We start from the raw sequence: 20524 nt of genomic DNA, 5'->3' as shown, positions 1-20524 counted from the left end.
TTGTTCTTGATCAGCATCCCACATCTTGGAGGTTCTTTAGAAGCTCAACTGAAGTGTAAAATGCAGATCAAGGACTGTGTCACCAGAGCCAGGAGGACACCAGCACAGCTAACAACCAGAGTCAAAGAAGCTGTTATTCCTTCCAAACAATGGAGGTCTTGCCCAAATGAGGAAAACAAAAAGGAACACAAACTTTGGCAAATGAGACAATAAGGGTTCTTTAAAAAATGGAGCAGGACACTGCTAAAAACATGAACAACAGAACATTTAAATACCTTAGTAGCAGATGACTGGCTAGGAAGACAGTTGGTATCTTGGATGACAAGGGAGCAAAAGGAGTGCTAGAGGTGGCTCAGAATCCGAATGAATTCTCTGCTTTTGTTTTCACAGCAGAGGATATAGGACAGATCCTGTACCTGAACTAACTTTTGCTATCTGCGGTAAATGAAAAACAGTTCTAGGCTTAATAGACCAAATAAAAAGTAACAAACTGCCAGATTGAGATAGCATCCACCTAAGGGTTTCAAAAAAATCAAATGTGATTTTCTAACAAAAATATGTAACTTTTGCCTCAAATCAGCCTCTATTGCTGGGAACTGGAAAGTAGCGAATATAACACTGATTTTAAAAAACGGATCCAGGAGGAATCCTGAATTGGTCCATCTAGCTCAGTATTGCCTACACAGCCTAAGAGGGCTTCTATATGTTTCAAACCTGCATATAAAGTTATGTGCTCAGCTTAGACCACTCTGCGTGTATCTTGATATTATTATAAATTGCAACATTTTGTTACCACTAAATTTGTTAATATAGCTTTATGATAGAGCTGCTGCTTCCCATATCTAATGAGATGTAGTTAAAATAGACCTTTGGGAAATGATACTTACTACCAGACCTCCAGGTATTCAGTACAGAGGAAAAGTACCCCAGCAGATTGAGATATGCATCATTTGGTATGTACTTCTGCTGAAGTAACTGAATGAATGTTTGGGTTATTTATTTTATACTTCATTACGACAGAACTAACAATAAAACTACAACTTTACTGGAATAAATGCTCCACAAACTATTTCATATATATGTTGCCTTTAATTTGCATTGCTATTTTCATATTGTCCTTGTAGAGCCAATTATCTTCGCTGGTTTGTACCAGATTTCCTCTTGCCAGAAAACAGATGTTTGGGCTTAAGGTCAAAGACGTGCCTATCTGCTTCCCCTTTCCTGCCCAACCGGTTCATTTTCGTTTGAGCTTTCTTCATCATAGTTTTAGTCTTCTTCACCATCTATACAAATAAATAAAAAAATCATAAGTGAAGCATTCTTTCTCCACTTGAGGCTCATCCTCCACACCAATAATATGACCCAAATATTGCCTTATAGTCCTTTGGGAAGTAGTGGTTAAGAGTATAAGACTAGTATCTGAGACACAGCCATAAATGTGCCTTCTATAGAAGCAATTTAAAAATACAAAGGGATTGGTCTCTCAAACACTTGAAGTGTCCTTGCATAAGCTACATATATTACATAAAAAGGCAGAGCTAAACAGCCAGATGAGTCCTGAAGTCATTTGGCTATTCCACATCAGTATGTAAATTCAGCCATCTTGCCTGGCCACCTGGTACCTCCTTTTCCTAGGACTTTCTCCCTGCCCTACCTGTCCAGTATTAACAGCACAATCTTACACAGAAGTATTATGTTCAGTGGAGCTTACTCCCAGCTATGTTTGTGCATGGCAAGTCTTGGACGCCTCAGCCAAGTAAGTGACAAGCTGGCCTATTGACATCACATCCCCTTAGTGCAGGCGTAGCTTACCTGTAGTCCCTCTAGATTTTGTTAGGCTCAAACTCCCATCAGCCCCAGGCAATATGGCCAAACAGGGATGGTGAGAGTTGTAGTCCAGCAACATCTGAAGGGCCACAGGTTAACCATCCACCCTTATACATGACGGTACAGATGATGAACTGAACACAGGCTGATTCTGCTTCAAATGGCTTGAACTAAAAGGAACCAATTGATCCTAAATATACAGGAAGAGGTTTTTTAAAAGTAATTTAATTTTCTCTTGATGACACCGAAACGTATTACAAGTCAATTTAAAATGCTTAAAAACCTCTGCTTAATTACAGTAGCTCAACTTGCAGATTTATAAATGCCTATTTGCAATACTACATCCTATAAAACCGTCCAGAACTCTAATAAACTTAAGACAGACCTTTACGTCTCGAAGGCCAGATACATCGCGAGGTGTGAGGGAGGAACTGCGACTTCGTGCCACAGATGTAGGTGTTACAGATTCTTCTCGTTTACGTTTACGGGTAACACTCCGGGATCTTCTTGCCTGGGCTACATAATGTGCCTGAAAATTCACAAACCAAGAAAAGCCCAATCAGAACCCCTCATCTTCTAAATTAGTTATCAGGTGCTGCACACTGTTCCTCAGCATAAATACTACTTAATTCAGCTAACAGCTTATGAGTACAAACTTTATTAAATAATAGGATTTTTCGACTCTGAATTCCAGTCTTAATCCAATATTAATCAATTCCCTTAACACAGCTTTATTCCTGGAGCCAGCTTAGCCCAGCGGTTCCATCAACCAACACATTGCTTGGATCCCACAATCGCCCCCTGCGGTGTGAGACCTGCAGGCGCCACCTGGCTTTAAAACAAACAAACAAACAAAAAAGCCACAGCTTTATTTCCAGTGGCAGTAAAATGAAGTATAATAAGGACATTTAGAAATAATGGAAGTAATTCCTACAGCAATCAATGCAGAAAAAAGTCTGTCTTACCTCATTTTTATCAGTCATATCAAGCCCAAGATCAGTCATCTCCTTCTCTAATGTCTTCCGTTCAACCTAAAGACACAAGTCATCAATTATTTTCCTTGTTATCAATACACTTTTATATTGACGTGGCAGAAAGGAGCCTAAGAAGCAATCCAGTACACTGTCCAAAAACTACAAGAGAAATCCTACAGTGTACGTTCCAGATAGATTTCAGTGACAATTTGGAGACAAACAGATAAAAGCAGGAATGTCAATGGTCTGCCGTTCTCCCCCCACCCCCCTTTTCAAATTAGTTTAGGTGTAATTTAACATGTACCAGAACACACATTCCATGCATACAGGATACTCAACACGACAACACAGAGTAAGGGTAGCAAATGAGCCTACGCTTCTGGAAGCAGGCAATAAATAATATTATTATTATTAATAATAATAATAATAATAATAATAATAATATTGAACTGTTGTGCTTAAGGCAGACATGAGGAACCTTACCCCAACCCCAACGGGCCAGATCTCAATCAGCCCTACGCCTTGTAGGAAGAATTTGGATGAAGGAATGCAACTTGTTCTGGCAAAGGAACAACTGGGAGTTCACTTAAGCTCCTGTTTGTTACTTTGAAACATGCCAGTGCAGGCGGGTGTGTGGCCTATAGTAAAATTTGTTTGTTGAACTGCTAGAAGCTTATAATGTTGGGCGGGTGTGGGAAATAAATAATCATGTCTGAAATAGGGAAGGGCCATACATGCTTTGTATGAAAAAAGGTCCCGGGCTCAATCCAGACATCTCCAGGTAGCCTGGGGAAACTCTTGTATGAAACACTGGAGAACCTCTGCCACTCACTGTTGACAGTGCTGAGTTGGGTGGACCAAAGCTCACACTCAACAGAAGTCACCTTCCTATGTTCCAGTTCATTCCACAACTTTGTTCTGCTGACTACGTAGAGCAGGCCTCAGGCGTGATCCTTGTGTTTCTGACAAGTCCTAAACTAGAACATACCTTAATGGAGATTCTCATTCTTCTTCTTCTATCGCTTACAGGCCTGTTACTATTTCATCTGCCTAAGCCATTATTTTTAATCTGCAGTCTAACAGGCATTTCTAGCCATGACAACTTCGATTTTTGTTTTGTAACGAAAGTGAGTGGGTGGGAGGGAACACACGTAAATCCCTTAATCCCTTAACTGCAGTCAGGCCCCAACACATTCTTAACAAAATGTTTGAAACCTGCCTTTCTCGCCGTTCTCGGCATCCTGGGCCCCTGTGTATCTTTCTCTTTGGATGCCAACATCTTGAGTTTCTTTTTCTCTCGAATCTGTTGTGCCAGCTGTCTGATGCCCATCATTTCCTCATCTTCGCTTTCTGAGTCGCTGTCATATTCTCCAGCTGCTTGCCTCAGCTCCTCCTCTTCCTCCAGTTGCTCCAGTTTCTTTAAAGACCGTCACACACAATGCATTAGAAACTTTTACAATATGCATGCTTCAAATATTCATCAACAGAGCCTTTCAGATAGTTAATGCTCAAACTCCTAACTGCCATATCAGAAGTTCTCAATTTCTGAACCAAGATGAAAGGCAGAAGCAGAGTGATGGTTTTGCGGAGTCAATCAATTCATTCTTCTTAGTTGTGATTCTTCTTAATAAGAGGCTAGACAAGAAATGCATAGCTTGACAGAATGTTCTGTATATTCATGTCATGACAAGAATGCACACATTTTCTGTACACTGAAGTGTGAGGTTAATGGGGATAACTCCTACCTTCATGATATCTGGGTCAATATAATCTGCTATGTTGTGTCCTTCCCAGATCTCTGGCACCTTATCATATTTTTCAGATGGATTCATTAGATCCCAGTATTCTAAAAGGCGGGGAGGGGAACAACACAGAGAATTATTAATTTGTGCAGCACAGAAGCTACTATTTCATTGTTACAGCAGGAAGTTACCTGATAGCAGGTGATCCAGAGTTGATAAACCTGTCTGGCAACCAGAACAATCTTCCTTTAACCTTAGGCTTCATAAAAAAAAACCTTGTAGTTTGAATTATTATCTGTCCAAAAAACTGACTGTCTAGAAAGGTCACTCACTTTCTGACACCTGCTACCCTCCCTCCACCCAAAGCAGCTTTGCCAGTGGCAACACAGGAGAGGGTAATTCGGGAAAGGGATGCATGACATTAGGCCAAAGGCTGCAGGTTGTTCACTCCTTATGCAAACCGACAAAGCCCTCCATCAACTTTAACATATAGTCCTTGATGGAAAATTAGGTGAACATCAGTATTACCCAGTAGACTAAGAGCATAACGTAATAATTATGTTAATAATAATAAAAAAAAAATTATTTATACCTCACCCATCTGGCTTGGTTTCCCAAGCCACTCTGGGTGGCTCCCAACAGAATATTAATAATAAAAAAGCAGTAACATCAAACATTAAAAACTTCCCTAAACAGGGCTGCTAACCACGCACAGCAGCTGAAGTTAACCTTGCAGTTTTCTACCTGAATTCTCTGCAAAATGGGAACACTACATCCAGTGACACCTCTAGTGTGAACATTAAGATTACTGTTACCACTTACTCTTAAGATCCAAAACATACTCGTCTCCCATTTCCATTTCAATGTCTTTCTCCTGCGAACAAGCACACAGCATTAAAATGGGCCCTTTTTTAAAAGCTTCACACAAATTTTGCTCTTCTTCTCCTGGGAAAATCTTTCAAAAGATGCTTACCAGTTTCTTTTTAGGCGCATCAACTTCCATGCGTTTTTTGCGGAGCAGGGCACCTTCAGGGATAAAAGGTGGCCTTTCCTAAGATTGAAGGATAAAACCAAGATGAGCTCAAGGAAGCAGTTTAAAAACAAAAAACAAGCAAATCATAATTGCATTTATCAGCATGTGAAAGAAAAAAAAAAACCAAAAAACAAGACTGTTTTGATTAGATGCATGTGTATTATATTATAACAACAACAACAACAACAACAACAACAACAACAATAATAATAATAATAATTTTTATTTATATCCCGCCCTCCCCAGCCAAAGCCAGGCTCAGGGCGGCTAACAACAAACAAATAATCAAACAGTCAAATAATCCAACATTCTAAAACATTTCATTATAAAAATTAATTAAAATCAAATTAATGGCAACCGTTAAGCAAAGTTCTGTGCAGGTTGCCGGAGGAGGGAGTCAGGCTGGGCCCTGACCAAAGGCCTGGTGGAACAACTCTGTCTTGCAGGCCTTGCGGAAAGATGTCAGGTCCCGCAGGGCCCTAGTCTCTTGTGACAGAGCGTTCCACCAGATTGGAGCCGTGGCCAAGAAAGCCCTGGCTCTAGTTGAGGCCAGCCTAACCTCTCTGAGGCCTGGGACCTTCAGGATGTTTTTATTTGCAGACCGTAGGTTCCTCTGTGGGGCATACCAGGAGAGGCGGTCCCGTAGGTACGAGGGTCCTAGGCCGTATAGGGCTTTAAAGGTTAAAACCAGCACCTTAAACCTGATCCTGTACTCCACCGGGATCCAGTGCAGCTGGTATAGTACCGGATGAATGTGATCTCGCAGCGAAGACCCCATAAGGAGTCTCGCCGCGGCATTCTGCACCCGCTGGAGTTTCTGGGTCAGTCTCAAGGGCAGCCCCACGTAGAGCGAGTTACAATAATCCAGTCTGGAGGTGACCGTCGCGTGGATCACAGTGGCTAGGTCAGGGCGAGAGAGATAAGGGGCCAACTGCTTAGCTTGGCGGAGATGAAAAAATGCCGCCTTTGTTATAGCTGTAATCTGCGCCTCCATAGAGAGGGAGGTATCGAAGATTACAGCCAAACTCTTAACGGACGGTGCTGGCACTAATTGCACCCCCGCAAGAGATGGGAGTTGCCCCCCCAATCCCATATCGTCCCGTCCCAGCCAGAGGACCTCTGTCTTCGAAGGATTTAACTTCAACCGGCTTCCACGTAACCATCCGGCCACAGCTTCCAAACATCTGGTCAGTGTGTCTGGGGCCGAGTCAGGATGGCCATCCATCAACAGATAGAGTTGGGTGTCATCGGCATACTGATGGCAACCCAGCCCAAAACTCTGGACAAGCTGGGCGAGGGGGCGCATAAAGATGTTAAAAAGCATCGGGGAGAGTATCGCACATACATTGCTGAAATCGGAGGGGACAGGGGATGACAGAGGTATAATGGGCACACACACCAACCTTGTTGTCTCTTTTGGACGGGATAGCTAAGTGGAGCCTGTTCAGTACATCGTGTACTTTGTTTCCTTTCATTTTGGTATCAACACGATGGGCCAGCAACCTGTCACAGGCCTGAGAACACGCAAAATAGAAATTTTAGAAAAACCATGCTGATGAAAGCAGACGAATAACATGCAAACATAATGGCTCCCAATTTCTTAACGTCAGTTTCACTGAGCAGGAGTACCCCACGGGCTCCCAAATTCCATCCTTACTGTCACTGAAAAAACAGCAGGGGAAAGGAAACTGGAAGCACCCACAGGTTCACAGGCTTTCCATCTCATTACCACAGTGAAAAGGAAGCACTACATCTGCACCAGACTGGGGGTGTGTGAAATCACCAAGCAAGATGGCTGCCCTAATTCTTTAACTACTCATGAGCTATCAAACCTCCAATCTGAAATCTTAAAAAAATTGACTCTGCAGGGCAAAATCATTATAAATTTCCGGAATTTCTCTTTTAAAATTTCCTGGTTTAATCCCATCTTCCATAATATTAAGCTTAATGTCTCTGATCTAGAATTCACCTACAGAGCAAGCCGGTGCTTGCATCAACAGGCCCATTATCACCAGACTTTTCTGCCTTTCCACTAAGGAGGCCATTTTAAAAGAACTTCTCATACTTGTCAGTCTGGAACGGGAGGGCCAAAAGGTCCCCCCAGCACATATAAAACACTCCTTTTTTTTTGGATGACCCTCTCTAGCTTGTAAATTGTTTGGCAATCAATCACCTGTTCCCTATTAAAGGGAATGGAACAATGAAGAAAGCCTATCATTAATGTTCCTCCTCTTTACAGTTGTCCAAACAGGCTTCCAGTCCAGCTGCCAGCAGCTAACGGAACAATAGGTTGGTCAAAACAACCATGAGCAAAAGGTAAAAGAGCTGGTGGTCCTATGCCTTAAATATTTGCTGAAATAGGTAGGTTTTGTGGTTGCACAAGTCGCTTTTGATTGCCTTGGACAAGCTAATGCAACTAACAAATATAATAAATAATAATAATAATAATCAGCTTTGGATTTGGCTTCGCATTTCTCCTGCAGTGTCCTAGTGCAAGGTATTAAAGGTAAAGGGTAAAGGGACCCCTGACCATTAGGTGCAGTCGCGGACGACTCTGGGGTTGCAGCGCTCATCTCACTTTACTGGCCAAGGGAGCCGGCATACAGCTTCCAGGCCATGTGGCCAGCATAACTAAGCCGCTTCTGGTGGACCAGAGCAGTGTCCTAGTGCAAGGTATTACTATTATTATTATTGTAGCCTTTCCCTAAGCAGCATAAATCTTTTAAATGTGGAGGAGGTCACTGTTGGTCCAACCCAATGAGTGTGTGTGTCTGGAACACAGCTTATACAAAAACAAACATACATACGACTCACTTCTGTTTTAACTTGAATCACTCCTTCTTCGGTTAGGGTGCTCGTCTCGATGACAGGAAGCCCATCTGCTTCTAAATCAGCAAACATTTTCTAAAACATGATGGACATACGTGAATTCAGTAGTGAAACGAAATGCTTAAACCCAACAAAAACATTGCTGCCTTCTATTGCTAAGGTTTCAAAATAAACACAAGATCTTCATGAACTGGAAGATACAACAGTTATGTTAGAATGTGTCACATCGGCTGTGAAATAAATTACACATAAGCAGACCATAGTTCCATCTGTTTCCCTCCTCAAAAAATTCTGGGCATGTAATCTGTTAAGGGTTGCTGGGAGTTGTTAACTTTGTGAACTACAGTGCCCAGAATTCTTTGGGGGGGGGGAATGTGCTATGGGTGTGCTTTAAATGTATTGTGCCTGAAAAGTACAGTGTGTATACAACCTAAACTGTTGCACTTCAACTCATTACTTGGGTATGTCTGACTCCGATCAGTTAAATCTGAAACCACCATCGACTAAAACTAGAAACCAAAAAATGGATTCTGTTTTTCTTTTTTCTTTTTCACATGTGGATGAAATTTATATGCAAAGGAACCACTGCAGGTGGATTACACCTGCCAGTTTCAGGCTAAAATGCCTGCTAAAATTCAGGAAACTGGTCCAGGGGCTATCATGCTAGGTGATATCACCTTTGGTATAAAAAAACTAGAAGAGTCACCCAAGAAAGCAAGTTATGGTTTTGAGCTGTCTGTTAGGAAAAAAGATGACTGGGGGAAAAGCAGGCTACTTGTGCAGTGTGACTCTGCTGCTTACTCCCTGCTCTCACAGCCAAAATTCAGACAAGAATGAAGACCCTCACAAAGAACAACTCTTTGAAATAAACGAACTGCCTCCCCCAAATCACTCTGATTGGGGTGCAGGGGGGGAAATAATTCACAGTGAATGGAAGCTAAACCTCTTCGTCAAAATGAAAAGATCTTACCAGAACACCACCTTGTCCCCTCTCAAGTTCTGGCCGTTTCCCCAGACGACTTGGTTTCGTTTCTCAAAAAATGGTGAGGGTAAAATTGTGGGTTTAACTTTTTAGAAAAATGGAGGTGACGGAACTACTCAGAAAATTTAGTTTGATCCTGATCCACTTCAACTTGTCTTGTTAATGGCATGACCTGACTCTGCAAAGGAGGAGTCTTCTCCATATCATCCTGATCTACCCCATTATTCAAGGTGCACTCGGAGCCAGTGCACAGCCTAAAGACAGACAGACGAACAGAATTTCCTACCTGGTTTTCCTCAGAAAGCTCAGAAATCCTCTTCACGTCACATTTGTTTGCTACAATTATTAGAGGCTGAAAGTTAAAAAGGGGGAAATAACAGATTGAACTAAGCATCCGGTCTAGATTTTATAACCAAGAAGGCAGCAACTCGGCATCAGATATTAAATCCCAGCCCACCTTGTTAACAAACAGTGGCTTGATATTGCTGAAGAGTTCGAGCTGCTCTTCGAGGCTGTGCCCACACTGCTCTGATATATCCATGACGTACAGGACAGCTGAACGAAGATGGGCAAGCGCTGTTATTGCTTGCATCTCAATGGTGTTTCTCTCTTCCAGGGGATGATCCAGAATACCGGGGGTATCCACCACCTAGAATGAAGACAGACAGAATTAAAGTCCTTGATCTCACATGCATTGACAAGCAAACCAGAAATTGGGCTAGGGAGGAAAAATAGCCCCGCTTCTGGAACAGCGTTTCAAGCACCTCTGCAACTCAAATACTATTATACTTTCCTCCTAAACTGCAAAACAGAAGGCAAGGATGCTGAAATGGTATCGCTCAGAATACCAAAGAAATTCTTGCTCCTACATGTAATATCAATGGCTGCAATCCCATACCCACATATCCTGCGAGTAAGTCCCATTGAACTCAGTAGATTTACTTCTAAGTAAACAAGCACAGCATCTGGCTACAGGACCCCTAGTTGAAGTCACTGTAGTCATTCACTTGGACAAACTGAAGCATGCCAACTGATCTTCCTAGGCAGATTTGGACAGGTTTGTTTTACGGTTTTGGTACAGGTGTTATGTCTTTTGGTAAAGCTCCAGAACATGAAAGTTACATTAATCAATGGCTAGGCAGCTAAGTACAGAGTGTCAACACCCTTCCAAGGGCTAAAAGCCCAGGACACTCTTTTGTAATAGGTTTATATTGCCATAGAGGATTAAAACTATTTCGTCACAACCCTCGAGTCTAGAAACCGCAGTCGCCCACATTTTCAGACAGCCTGTCTTATGTAGTCATGTGGATAGCTGAGCTAGAGTATCATCAGATGACTCAATAAGTGGTGAGAAGACACACAGGAGCTTCACCCCAATCAGCTCATCTACAGGATCACCAAATGAGCTGCGTTGGGGTCCGTGGCCGAGACAAGACTGGGCAAACATTATTAAAAAGGAGAAATTCCTTTGAAAACTGCATTGAGACAAGGGCTCAATCTTCAGAGGGTTACAGCTTGGAAGGAGTGGCCATCACTGTAAAAGAAGACTCCCAACCTAGCTTGCAGTTTGCTACAAAGATAAAGATTGCAAGCAAGGCAACCTCCAGAGCAAACTAGTTCAATGCAGACATCATGAATCCTAATCAGCTAATTGGAAGTTCAGAAACTTTATAAGGAACTCTAGGAAGCCAAAATACGATTCACAACAAACAACACAAATAACACGATGACCAGTATACTAGATAGCACTGCAATTCTTATTGCATAATATACATAATTTGGTAAAACAAAAACAAAACGTATACACTTGTAAATTCTCTAATATATCTGAAATCAAATGAACACCGTAGAAGTATAATAAGTCTATAGTTGAAACAAAGTAATAGATACTATCCTGTGGGCTAAGCAGTAAAACTTTTTAGGCGTTCAGGTACCGAAGTAGTAAGTGAATAACAACATAGGACAGTGATCCCGGATAATCTGACTGTTTCACTGGAATCTTCTTCATTACAAACCATAGATTAGAAAAATGCACAAGGAGCAGTGGTCATAAGAATATGTAACCACGATTCACAGCATTACCCTGAAGGAGAAATGCGATTCACAGCATTACCCTGAAGGAGAAAGTTCTGTCCCAACTAATTGCTACAGCAAAGCCCTTACCTGCCAACGCAGATACTTGTAATCCATGTGGCCCACAAACAGAGATTTTGTGGTGAAGGCATACGGCTGCACCTCTACATCTGCTCTTGTCACCTGAAACACAAGAAGTCCCAAAGTTGCAGCATCTCTCCATTTATAAGGCAATTCCATTTTTCAAACAAACAAGGGCCATACTCGGCTTCTTACAAGAGAAATGTCTGAGCCACTGCAGTTCAAACTAGAGCACGCTTATTTAGGTGTGGGGTAGGAAAGAGAAGATATTTTCTGTTCTGGATCTCAGACTATGTAAAACCAAGTATCCTCTGTTTAGCACTCAGGGTAGAACTTCCAAGCTCCAGGTCTCTCTATCCAGACCCTGAGATTCTCCCCAGGCTACCCTCTTCCCTGGTCCTACCCCAACCTCAAGGATAGAATGTGTCCTTTTTCATGTAGTGCATAGTTAAAATATCGAAATTGCTTCCACAGGAGACTGTGATAGCCACCAACTTGGAGGGCTTTAGAAGAGGATTAAACAAATTCATGGACTATCAATGGTTACTATCCACCATAGTTGTGTTCTACCGCCACTGTCAAAGACATTATACTCTGAATACCTCCTGGGAATCGCAGGCGTGCAAAGTGCTACGGCACTTGTGCCCGGATGGAGAGATTGTGCATAGAAACCTCCGAGTTTTGCATAGCTTGAAAGCAGTACTCTGTAACGCATGTTGATCTGGCCCTGGCCATGACCACCGCTGATATTGCAGCCCTTAAAAGAGAATGTGACCCTTTATCTACTCAAATATTTAAAATATCTATTCACTCATTAAGAGGCAGCACATCCCTAACTGAATATAAACTCAACTAAGGCTACCATCCTAAACACATTTACTAGGGAGCAAGTTGCATGCAACTCAATGGGATTTACTTCCGAGTAGAATAAGTAGCTTATGATTGCATGGTACTTTCCTTTGGCTCCGAAGCCATACAAATATCCACAAACCTTGTTTATAAAGCTGGATTTCCCAACATTCGGGTAACCACACAGTAAGAGAGTCCGTGTGTTAGGGTCGATGGTTGGCAAGCGAGATAAATGCTGACGCACTGTAAAAAATAAATACAATCTTTCATTTGTTGAAGTCTAAAAATACTTAGCATCTGGGCACTGATGCACAATTACCAGTGGCTGAGCTATGCATCTGATAGGCCCAATGTAAGCAGAAGAGTCCTAAGCAGGCATTTTGAACAAAAGACAGTATCCACAAAGCAGTCCAATTGCGCAACAGAACGTCCCTGCCATCTCTTCGAATGTTCCGTAAATTTGTTCTGGGGCAGAAGAGTTATGGGGAGGGGGTGTTTCATTGCACAATTGGAAATGTACTAACAGCTCTTGCTTAATATTAATTGGCAAAAAGTTCCACACCTTAAATGAAGACACACCAGGCTACCTACTTCTTGTAGAAGCAAGGCAAGTCTCGTATACTTTCTCTGGCTGAACATGAAGATTGGCCAGGAATATTATTGAATGGGCCTATTTCTGGCAGATTAACTTTATTACTACTAAAATTCATTGTCTAATGACAGCCAAAGTGCTGCAATGATTATTGCTGCCAGAAGAGTACTAGAACCATCACTCAGCCATGGCACTTGGGTGATCATCAGTCTGTCACTTTCTCAGACTCACAGGGCGGTTGTGAAGGTAAAGTTGGGACAAGAAGTCTGAGAGGCCGGTATGAACTTACTGACTGAAGGGTGGGATCGCAATAAAGTAGTAAGTCTGTCCTGCTATAACCCTGATATACTCCACCTTGTTCTAAGTACTCCAGGCTCTGCTTCTGTCTTTTGATGATTGTACACATCCGTCCCAGAGCAGCCCGCTTCAGCTGCTTGCATCGGTAAAGGGAATCTCCATATTTCATCAGCCGTACATAATCTTTGGCAACGCTGTATTTCAAAAACAGAAGTCAAACTTGTATTGAGGCTGCTAGAAGCTTGTTGCCCTCTCCACCATCCTAATACCTGAGCACAGAACTGGAGTGTTTGGAAAGGGTAAGTCCCAAGGAACATGCAGGCATTCCTTCATGTTCCAAATGCATGGCTTTATAAGGAGGAACCGCTAAAGACTAGGAAGCCTTTTCCAAACAAAATGTGTGTGTATGTGTTAGGCAAAGGTAAAGGGACCCCTGACTGTTATGTCCAGTTGCGGACAACTCTGGGGTTGCGGCGTTCATCTCGATTTAGTGACCGAAGGAGTGGGCATACAGCTTCCGCGTCATGTGGCCAGCATGACTAAGCCGCTTCTGGCAAACCAGAGCAGCGCACAGAAACGCCATTTACCTTCCCGCCGGAGCGGTACCTATTTATCTACTTGCACTCTGACGTGCTTTCAAACCGCTAGGTGGGCAGGAGCTGGGACCGAGCAATGGGAGCTCACCCTGTTGCGGGACTCGAACCGCCGACCTTCTGATCAATTTTGAAGCATGGACAACAACTAAATATTAAGCTCTTACTTGTCAATCAGATTTTTTGCAATGTTAATTTGCCCCAAAGCCAACTTGTAATGATCTTTGTCATAAAGAACGTTCATCAAATCTGCATAAAATGGATGGATGTCCTAGGGGGAAAAAAGAACAAAACATATGTCAATATGCAAACTTCTTAGCGATTTAACCTTTGCTAAGTAGCACAGCCAAGGTCCAGAGGGCTGACTACTTCCGCAAGCTCAAGGGAATTTTGGGCCATATTAAACTGATTTTGAAACTAGATGAAAGTTCAAAAAAGCATTCTATGATGCAGCATAAATCCAGGAGCAGCCTGCTCATATTTCTGTTTGCATCCATTGTTTGTGGTGCAACAATGCAGAACAGGGCTTTCTCTGTTGTGGCACCCTAAATGTGGAGGTTCCTTCCTACAGGGCAGGAGTAGGGAATCACAAGGCAGTTTTCCTCAACCATTCACCTGCTGTGTGGCTATCCATCTGACAATCATCCGAAATCAATATAATGGCAGATGACCATAAAAAGACCCCCACCGCTGTCACAAAGATACTGCTGTCTCCTACACTATCTGTTCTTATGCACCAGATTATTTCCCTAGGCTTATCATTTGGGCTGATGCAAAATGTAAACTGTTGCTATGTTGTCTGAATTACTGATTTCTTGCTTTTTGTTTGGTTTTCATAATGGTTTTATGGCTCTTGTATTGGTTTGGGTACTTAATATATTGTTGAGTAGCGCCCTGGGAACCATCAGGTTAGAGGATGGAAGACAAACTTAAGAATAAGGCTGTGTACACATTACTAGTTTGAAATGCAGCTAGGTTGTTCTTTTTCCTCAATTCAGATCAAAGGTGGTTTTAAGACAAAACACATCAAAAACAAAGAAATAACAAGATATATATGGACTGAGGCTAATGTCATCCGTACACCACTTCCCAAACCAGGAGTGGAAAAGTGCACTCAATGAAGAGTAAACAGGAGTGTGTACACAGCCCAAGAGAAAGAATAACCTGCTCAGAAGAAGAATGTCACACAATTCAACTAGGCCAGGGTTTCCCAAACGTGGGCCACCAGCTTTTTTTTGGGACTACAGTTCCCATCATCCCTAACCACTGGGTCCAGCCACATAGGGATGATGGGAGTTGTAGTCCAAAAATAGCTGGAGACCAAAGCTTGGGAAACTTTGAACAAGGCTAACACAAGCTTCTTGTATGAGTCTGTGGAGCTCATTGAATCCTAGGTTAAGGTTTTTGTATTTGTTTGATGACCATAGAGAGCACAGACCTAGGCAAAAATGGAGGTTCCGCATACATAATGCACTGCAAAGATATTTACTCTCTTTAGCAAGGTCTTTCTTGCTCAACCTAGCCTTCTTTTGCATAAAAAGCAACTAGAACGATGCAACCCTAAGAAGAAACTGAACTATGCTACACCACTGACCATGTTGAAAACAGCAGATTTTTAAAAAGTGTTACAAATTAAAACAGCATTCATTAGCTCGGCCCAGGTCGGTGTAAGAGCACGCAAGCTTTCAGGAGCCAAGGAGCAATAAATTCTACAGAATTAGAAACTTGCACACTCAATGATCAACTCAAGCTGTATCAGCAGGTGGCATCTTGTCTACTGTATAATACAGTCTTTAAAACACATGATTATTCATTTTGCCAGAACGACTCAAACAAACCGCGCATATATTTTCACAGAACACTATCCAAAATCCTACATGACTCTCTCCTTCTCAATAAGCAGCAGGTCATAGTAAAATAAGGTTAACAGACATATCATGTTTTTAATGTCTGTTGTACAGGGCTAGTCCTTTAAAAGAGACCCCATAGATACAGAATACACATGTTCCACCGGGCCTCTTTTAAAAGACTCACCTTGTACATCGCCCTGAACTTTTCCAGAGGAAGTATCCTAAATAAATAACTTTGCTTACTGTACTTTATCAACATATGCTACATTGTTTCGGGGATTGATAGCCAAACTTCACCCTAAGCTGTCACGGGGCAAGTCGCAACATATGCGTTACATCAGTTTCATAAAGCAATAAAACAAATCCAGCAAACCCAGACTAAAGCTGATGCAAGTGTTCCCCATCTGTTATAAAAATGTCAGCTTGTGGGAACCAGGCAAAAGGGGAAGATTTTCATTTGGCACTAAAAGCTCATTAATGCCAGTGCCACTGTAAGGTACGGGTGAAGAGAATTTCACAACGGGGTGGGGGGGAGCTATTGAGAAAGCCCTATACCAAGTTCCAGGAATCCAGACTTCATCGGGTGATGGTGCGGTCAAGAGAGACGTGCCAGCAGAACTCACCTTATTGGCAGGATACGGCAGGCATTCCCCAAGATAACTGGTCTCCAAACCATTTAGGACTTTATAGACCAATTTATAATATTGTAAAAGAAAGAACTTGAAGTAGAATTTTTCGCTCTATAAGACGCACCAGACTACAAGACGCACCTAGTTTTTGGAGGAGGAAAACGAGAAAAAAAAATATTCTGAATCTCAGAAGCCAGAACAGCAAGAGGGATCGCTGCGCAGTGAAAGCAGCAATCCCTCTTGCTGTTCTGGCTTCTGGGATAGCTGAGCAGCCTGCATTCACTCCATAAGACGCACACACATTTCCCCTTATTTTTTAGGAGGGAAAGAGTCTTATAGAGCAAAAAATATGGTTCATAACCTTTCTCTAAGAAACCAGATATGGTTTACCCAAAAGAAAGATTTTTGCAAGATTTTTTGGCCATGTATCATGCAGAGAGTATAACACTGGGCTTAGAATAACTTTTTGTGTTCAACTGCCTCCTGCCAAAGCCACTTACATCTAGTTTTGGGAAATCCATGATGATTTGGGTGAGCCTGTCGTGGTAATTTTGTTGGGTGTATTTTACTTTTCTCATGTAAAAATGACGGATGCGGTGAATCTGGTAATGCTTATGAATTACTGTGGGCGTCTTCCGCTGCGTCTTGGATAACGTCAGGTCTATGAAGTCCTGCAGTTAAAAAACAAACGGCCAGGAAGAAGATGTGTTTAGTGTTTTCAAAGTCACCAACGTCACAATAAAACAAGAGTCAAAAACTCACATCTGTAGTTGAAAGCAGAAGAGTTCGGTCAAGTGTGCTGCGACAGGGCAAATAACTCTGGAAAGCCCTTAAGACTAGGGATCATGAGACATGCAGTCATTGCCTGCTTGCCTCTGAACAAAATGTTTCAACCCACCGTTAAAAGAACAGCAATTTCACATAATTTTACTGATACTGATTGTGCTTAAAAATCCACTCCAAACCCCTTCATTGCCCTAACAGACTTGCTCTCTGTTCTTAAGCACATATGCGTCAAAGTTCCACTAATTTCCATCATAACTCATTTCAATATAAAGTGTCAACATCAATCAAGTATTTTGGGGATAAATTATGCGTTCTTCAATTCCTTAATAAAATCTACAGTAGAAAAATACATGAGAGACTGTTTCAAGCTCTCTCATGTTCCTTAAAAGGCTCCTTAAAGAGAACCATAGCAAATCTGCCATCTAGGATCTTGGAGGGTAAAATGTACCAAAAAACCTGATCTTCTACATGTAGGTACTGTTAGAAAATTTAGAAACAATATGTTTGTTAGAAGCAGGTCAACTCCGGCCCATTGAGATTAAAAGTATACCTTTTAGATATACAGACTTAGTCACTGAGAATTAACAGCAATTGGGAAAAAGCTTAATTTAATACAACAAATTTAATATAACAAATACAGCAAGCATGCTTCCTGACCCCAGAAATAAAGCATTCTAGGCAGTCTTCACAAACTCAATGTCTTCCATCTGTTTTGGACTACAACTCCCATCAGCCTCAACAAGAATGGCTGTGCTGGCTGGTGGGAGTTGTAGTCTCAAACAGATGGAGGACACCAGGTTGCTTAAGGCCATCTTAACTGCAATGAAATAATGCTTCAGAAAGTTAAAATCTTTTTCTTTCTTTCTTTTTTTTAAGGAAAGCAAATGTTCATGTGATTTTAACAGCCATGCAAAAACATGATCTTCCACTATGCTGCATCAGACCATTGCTTCATCTAGCATAGTACCAACAGATCATCTGGATGGTGATGCTTGCTTCTCTACTAGGCCTGGGAACAAGCAAAGGAAAGGGTGCTGTGCTTCAGGCTCCTGGCACTGTGTACCAAAAACATTTAAGGACATACAATGACCGGGGAGAATTTATCAGAAACTGAAAGCACATCAAGTACTGATCCTGTAGCTTCCACCTCCAGAACAGAGCCCTCGTTTCACTTCCAAGAACCATGGGTGTGAATCAACACAGAAACACCCATTCAGTTTAATTTCTCTCATGGAATGTTACAAGAGTAATTCAGATAAGCATCACCTTGTACAAAAAGGAGCCGCTAGCAGTATAGGACTATTCTCTCATCACTCGTTTCTAGTGGGAGGAAGGAAAGCCATTTGCACTGGGCAAAACAATATTGGAAGAAGGGCAAGTAAGCTGAGAATAGAGCTGCAAAAAAATAAAATAAAGGCACCACCTACAGCAAATATTTTGTGGGGGTGGAGATAGGGAGTGGTGCTATATTAAGACAGCTGGAGTCTTCTGCACACATGGAAAGGTTGCCCAGGAAAGTGAGGAGACTTCACCAATTCACAGCGAGGACGCACCTGCCACATTCACCCAAGACTGTCATCTGAAGTGCCAGCAGGTGATGATCAAATGAAGCCCTTCTCAATGGTGGCTTCCCTTGAGAATGACCCCCAAGGAAACATGCCTGGAAACCCCTCTGCTATCACTTAAGCACCAGGCCAAAAAGAAAAATACAGTTCTTTCCCCAGACTTAATTTTTAATTTATTTATTTTTAAGTCAGCCTTTTTAAAAACAAGAGCAATTTTATTTAATTGTCTGTTTGATTGCAGCTTTCAGCCATTACGCCTGCTTTCATTTGCTTATTTCCCTGTTGTTTTTTATGTATTTTTATTAAAGATTTTCTTGGTTTACAAAAGCACCTCTTTTTTTCTTTCCAAGTAACATTTTTTACAGATCAGTTTCATTTGTTGAGAGATTATTTGCCCATTTTTTTTGTTAGGCTTCTGTCTTAACAGCCACAGTTGTGAGAAATCTCTGGCCCAACCAGACATCACTGAACTACGACCCCCCTCCCACCCCTCGCTGCTGGCCACACTCATGGAAGTTGTGATTCAGAAACATTTGGAGGGCCAAAGGATCCCTGGTTCCTTGCTTAGCACATTAGGAACAAAAAAACACATCAATAATTGAGGGGTTCCTGGCAAAACCATTCCTTTGACAGCAAGCCTTTAACTATCTGCAGCCTTTTAGAAGTGGCAGGTGGGAAGTTTTCTATGCATTTCTCTTCCCTTTAAGTTTAACGTGGGGTTTGCTGCCTATTTGACTGGTTGTTAAGTTGCAAGATTAAAGCAGCTGAAAAGGATTCTGTGTTGAGATTCCTGAATGGCAGGGGGGTGGGACTAGATGACCCTCGGAGGACCCCCCTTTCCAAACTCTACGATTCTGCGACAAATTTAATACATAAACAGTGTCACTATTAGGATCGCTACCTATTCCTACCCCTCCATGGCACCCAGGGTCGGATTTAGGTTTGATGAGGGCCTAAGCTACTGAAGGTAATGGTAATTTATATGTTCAGCTGTCCTTTGTCAACAACAAATTGTCAACAACAAATTGTTTTTTGTGTTGAATATAAGTTATATGGTAATTTATGGACCTAAAGCCATTTGCTCATAACAAGGTATGTATTTTATCAAAGTAACTGATATAGAAATGAGCAAACCAGTGATATTTTAGGGAACAGGCTAGCAGGCAGGGCCCATTACTTACATCATAGGAGCCTACACAACCCAAAACACTGTTGCTGTATGCAGGTTTTATTTTATTTTTTATCTTATATTTTGGAAATGTACATCCAGGTTTTTTTCCATGAAATTTTTTTGGGGGGCACCAAGAGAGTGGGGCCCTAAGCTACAGTTTGTTTAGCTTACACGTAAATCCGGCACTGCTGGTACCAGATGCAGCAACGCTACAGGCAGAAATTCAACAGGCACAGCTCCCCCCCCCCCAAAAAACACACACACTGTGGAGCAGCGCAGCCGCGAGAACAAGAGAACCAATGAGTGGCCAGGCACGTCACGTGGCTTCCCCCTTCTCCGGCACGTGGCCTCTCCCTTCCCCCCCCCCCCGCCACGCGCTAACCGGGGCCGCCGTGTTCCCACAGAAACGGCGCAGCCGCAGTCAGAAGCCCCCGCGCGCCGGTCGAATCCCGAAAGAAGGGAGCCGTCCTCCTTTTACCTTGGCAGACGGGACGACCATGATTTTCTTGAAGTTGTAGAGCGCCATGGTTGCGGCGTGTCCGTCCGGCCCCTTTGCCGGAGTTAAAGAGAGAGGGACACGGGGACCGGAAGGGGAAGGCGGCAGGACGTCCGGTTTCGTCCGTTTTCGCGAGAGGAAACGAGACCGGAACG

At 42.4% G+C, this 20524-nt stretch overlaps 1 protein-coding gene across 1 annotated transcript; it reads right to left on the bottom strand.

The window, feature by feature from the left end:
* Positions 1-1073: 1073 nt before the first annotated feature.
* On the bottom strand, positions 1074-20513 carry GTPBP4 (GTP binding protein 4). The gene is made up of 17 exons (XM_080974108.1): positions 20352-20513; positions 16852-17022; positions 14040-14143; positions 13337-13473; positions 12533-12633; positions 11551-11643; positions 9845-10036; positions 9674-9739; positions 8391-8480; positions 6980-7090; positions 5517-5594; positions 5366-5417; positions 4547-4647; positions 4021-4218; positions 2793-2858; positions 2213-2356; positions 1074-1283 (listed from the first exon to the last, which is right to left on the bottom strand). Exons 1-17 carry the CDS (start codon positions 20397-20399, stop codon positions 1131-1133), a joined length of 1905 nt encoding a protein of 634 aa, XP_080830234.1. The 5' UTR covers positions 20400-20513; the 3' UTR covers positions 1074-1130.
* Positions 20514-20524: the final 11 nt, after the last annotated feature.

Source organism: Podarcis pityusensis (assembly GCF_964106645.2).
Source record: "Podarcis pityusensis genome assembly, chromosome: 12".
Taxonomy (NCBI): Eukaryota; Metazoa; Chordata; class Lepidosauria; order Squamata; family Lacertidae; genus Podarcis; species Podarcis pityusensis.
Note: the sequence above shows the minus strand (reverse complement) of the source record. Positions and strands in the feature narration are given on the sequence as shown.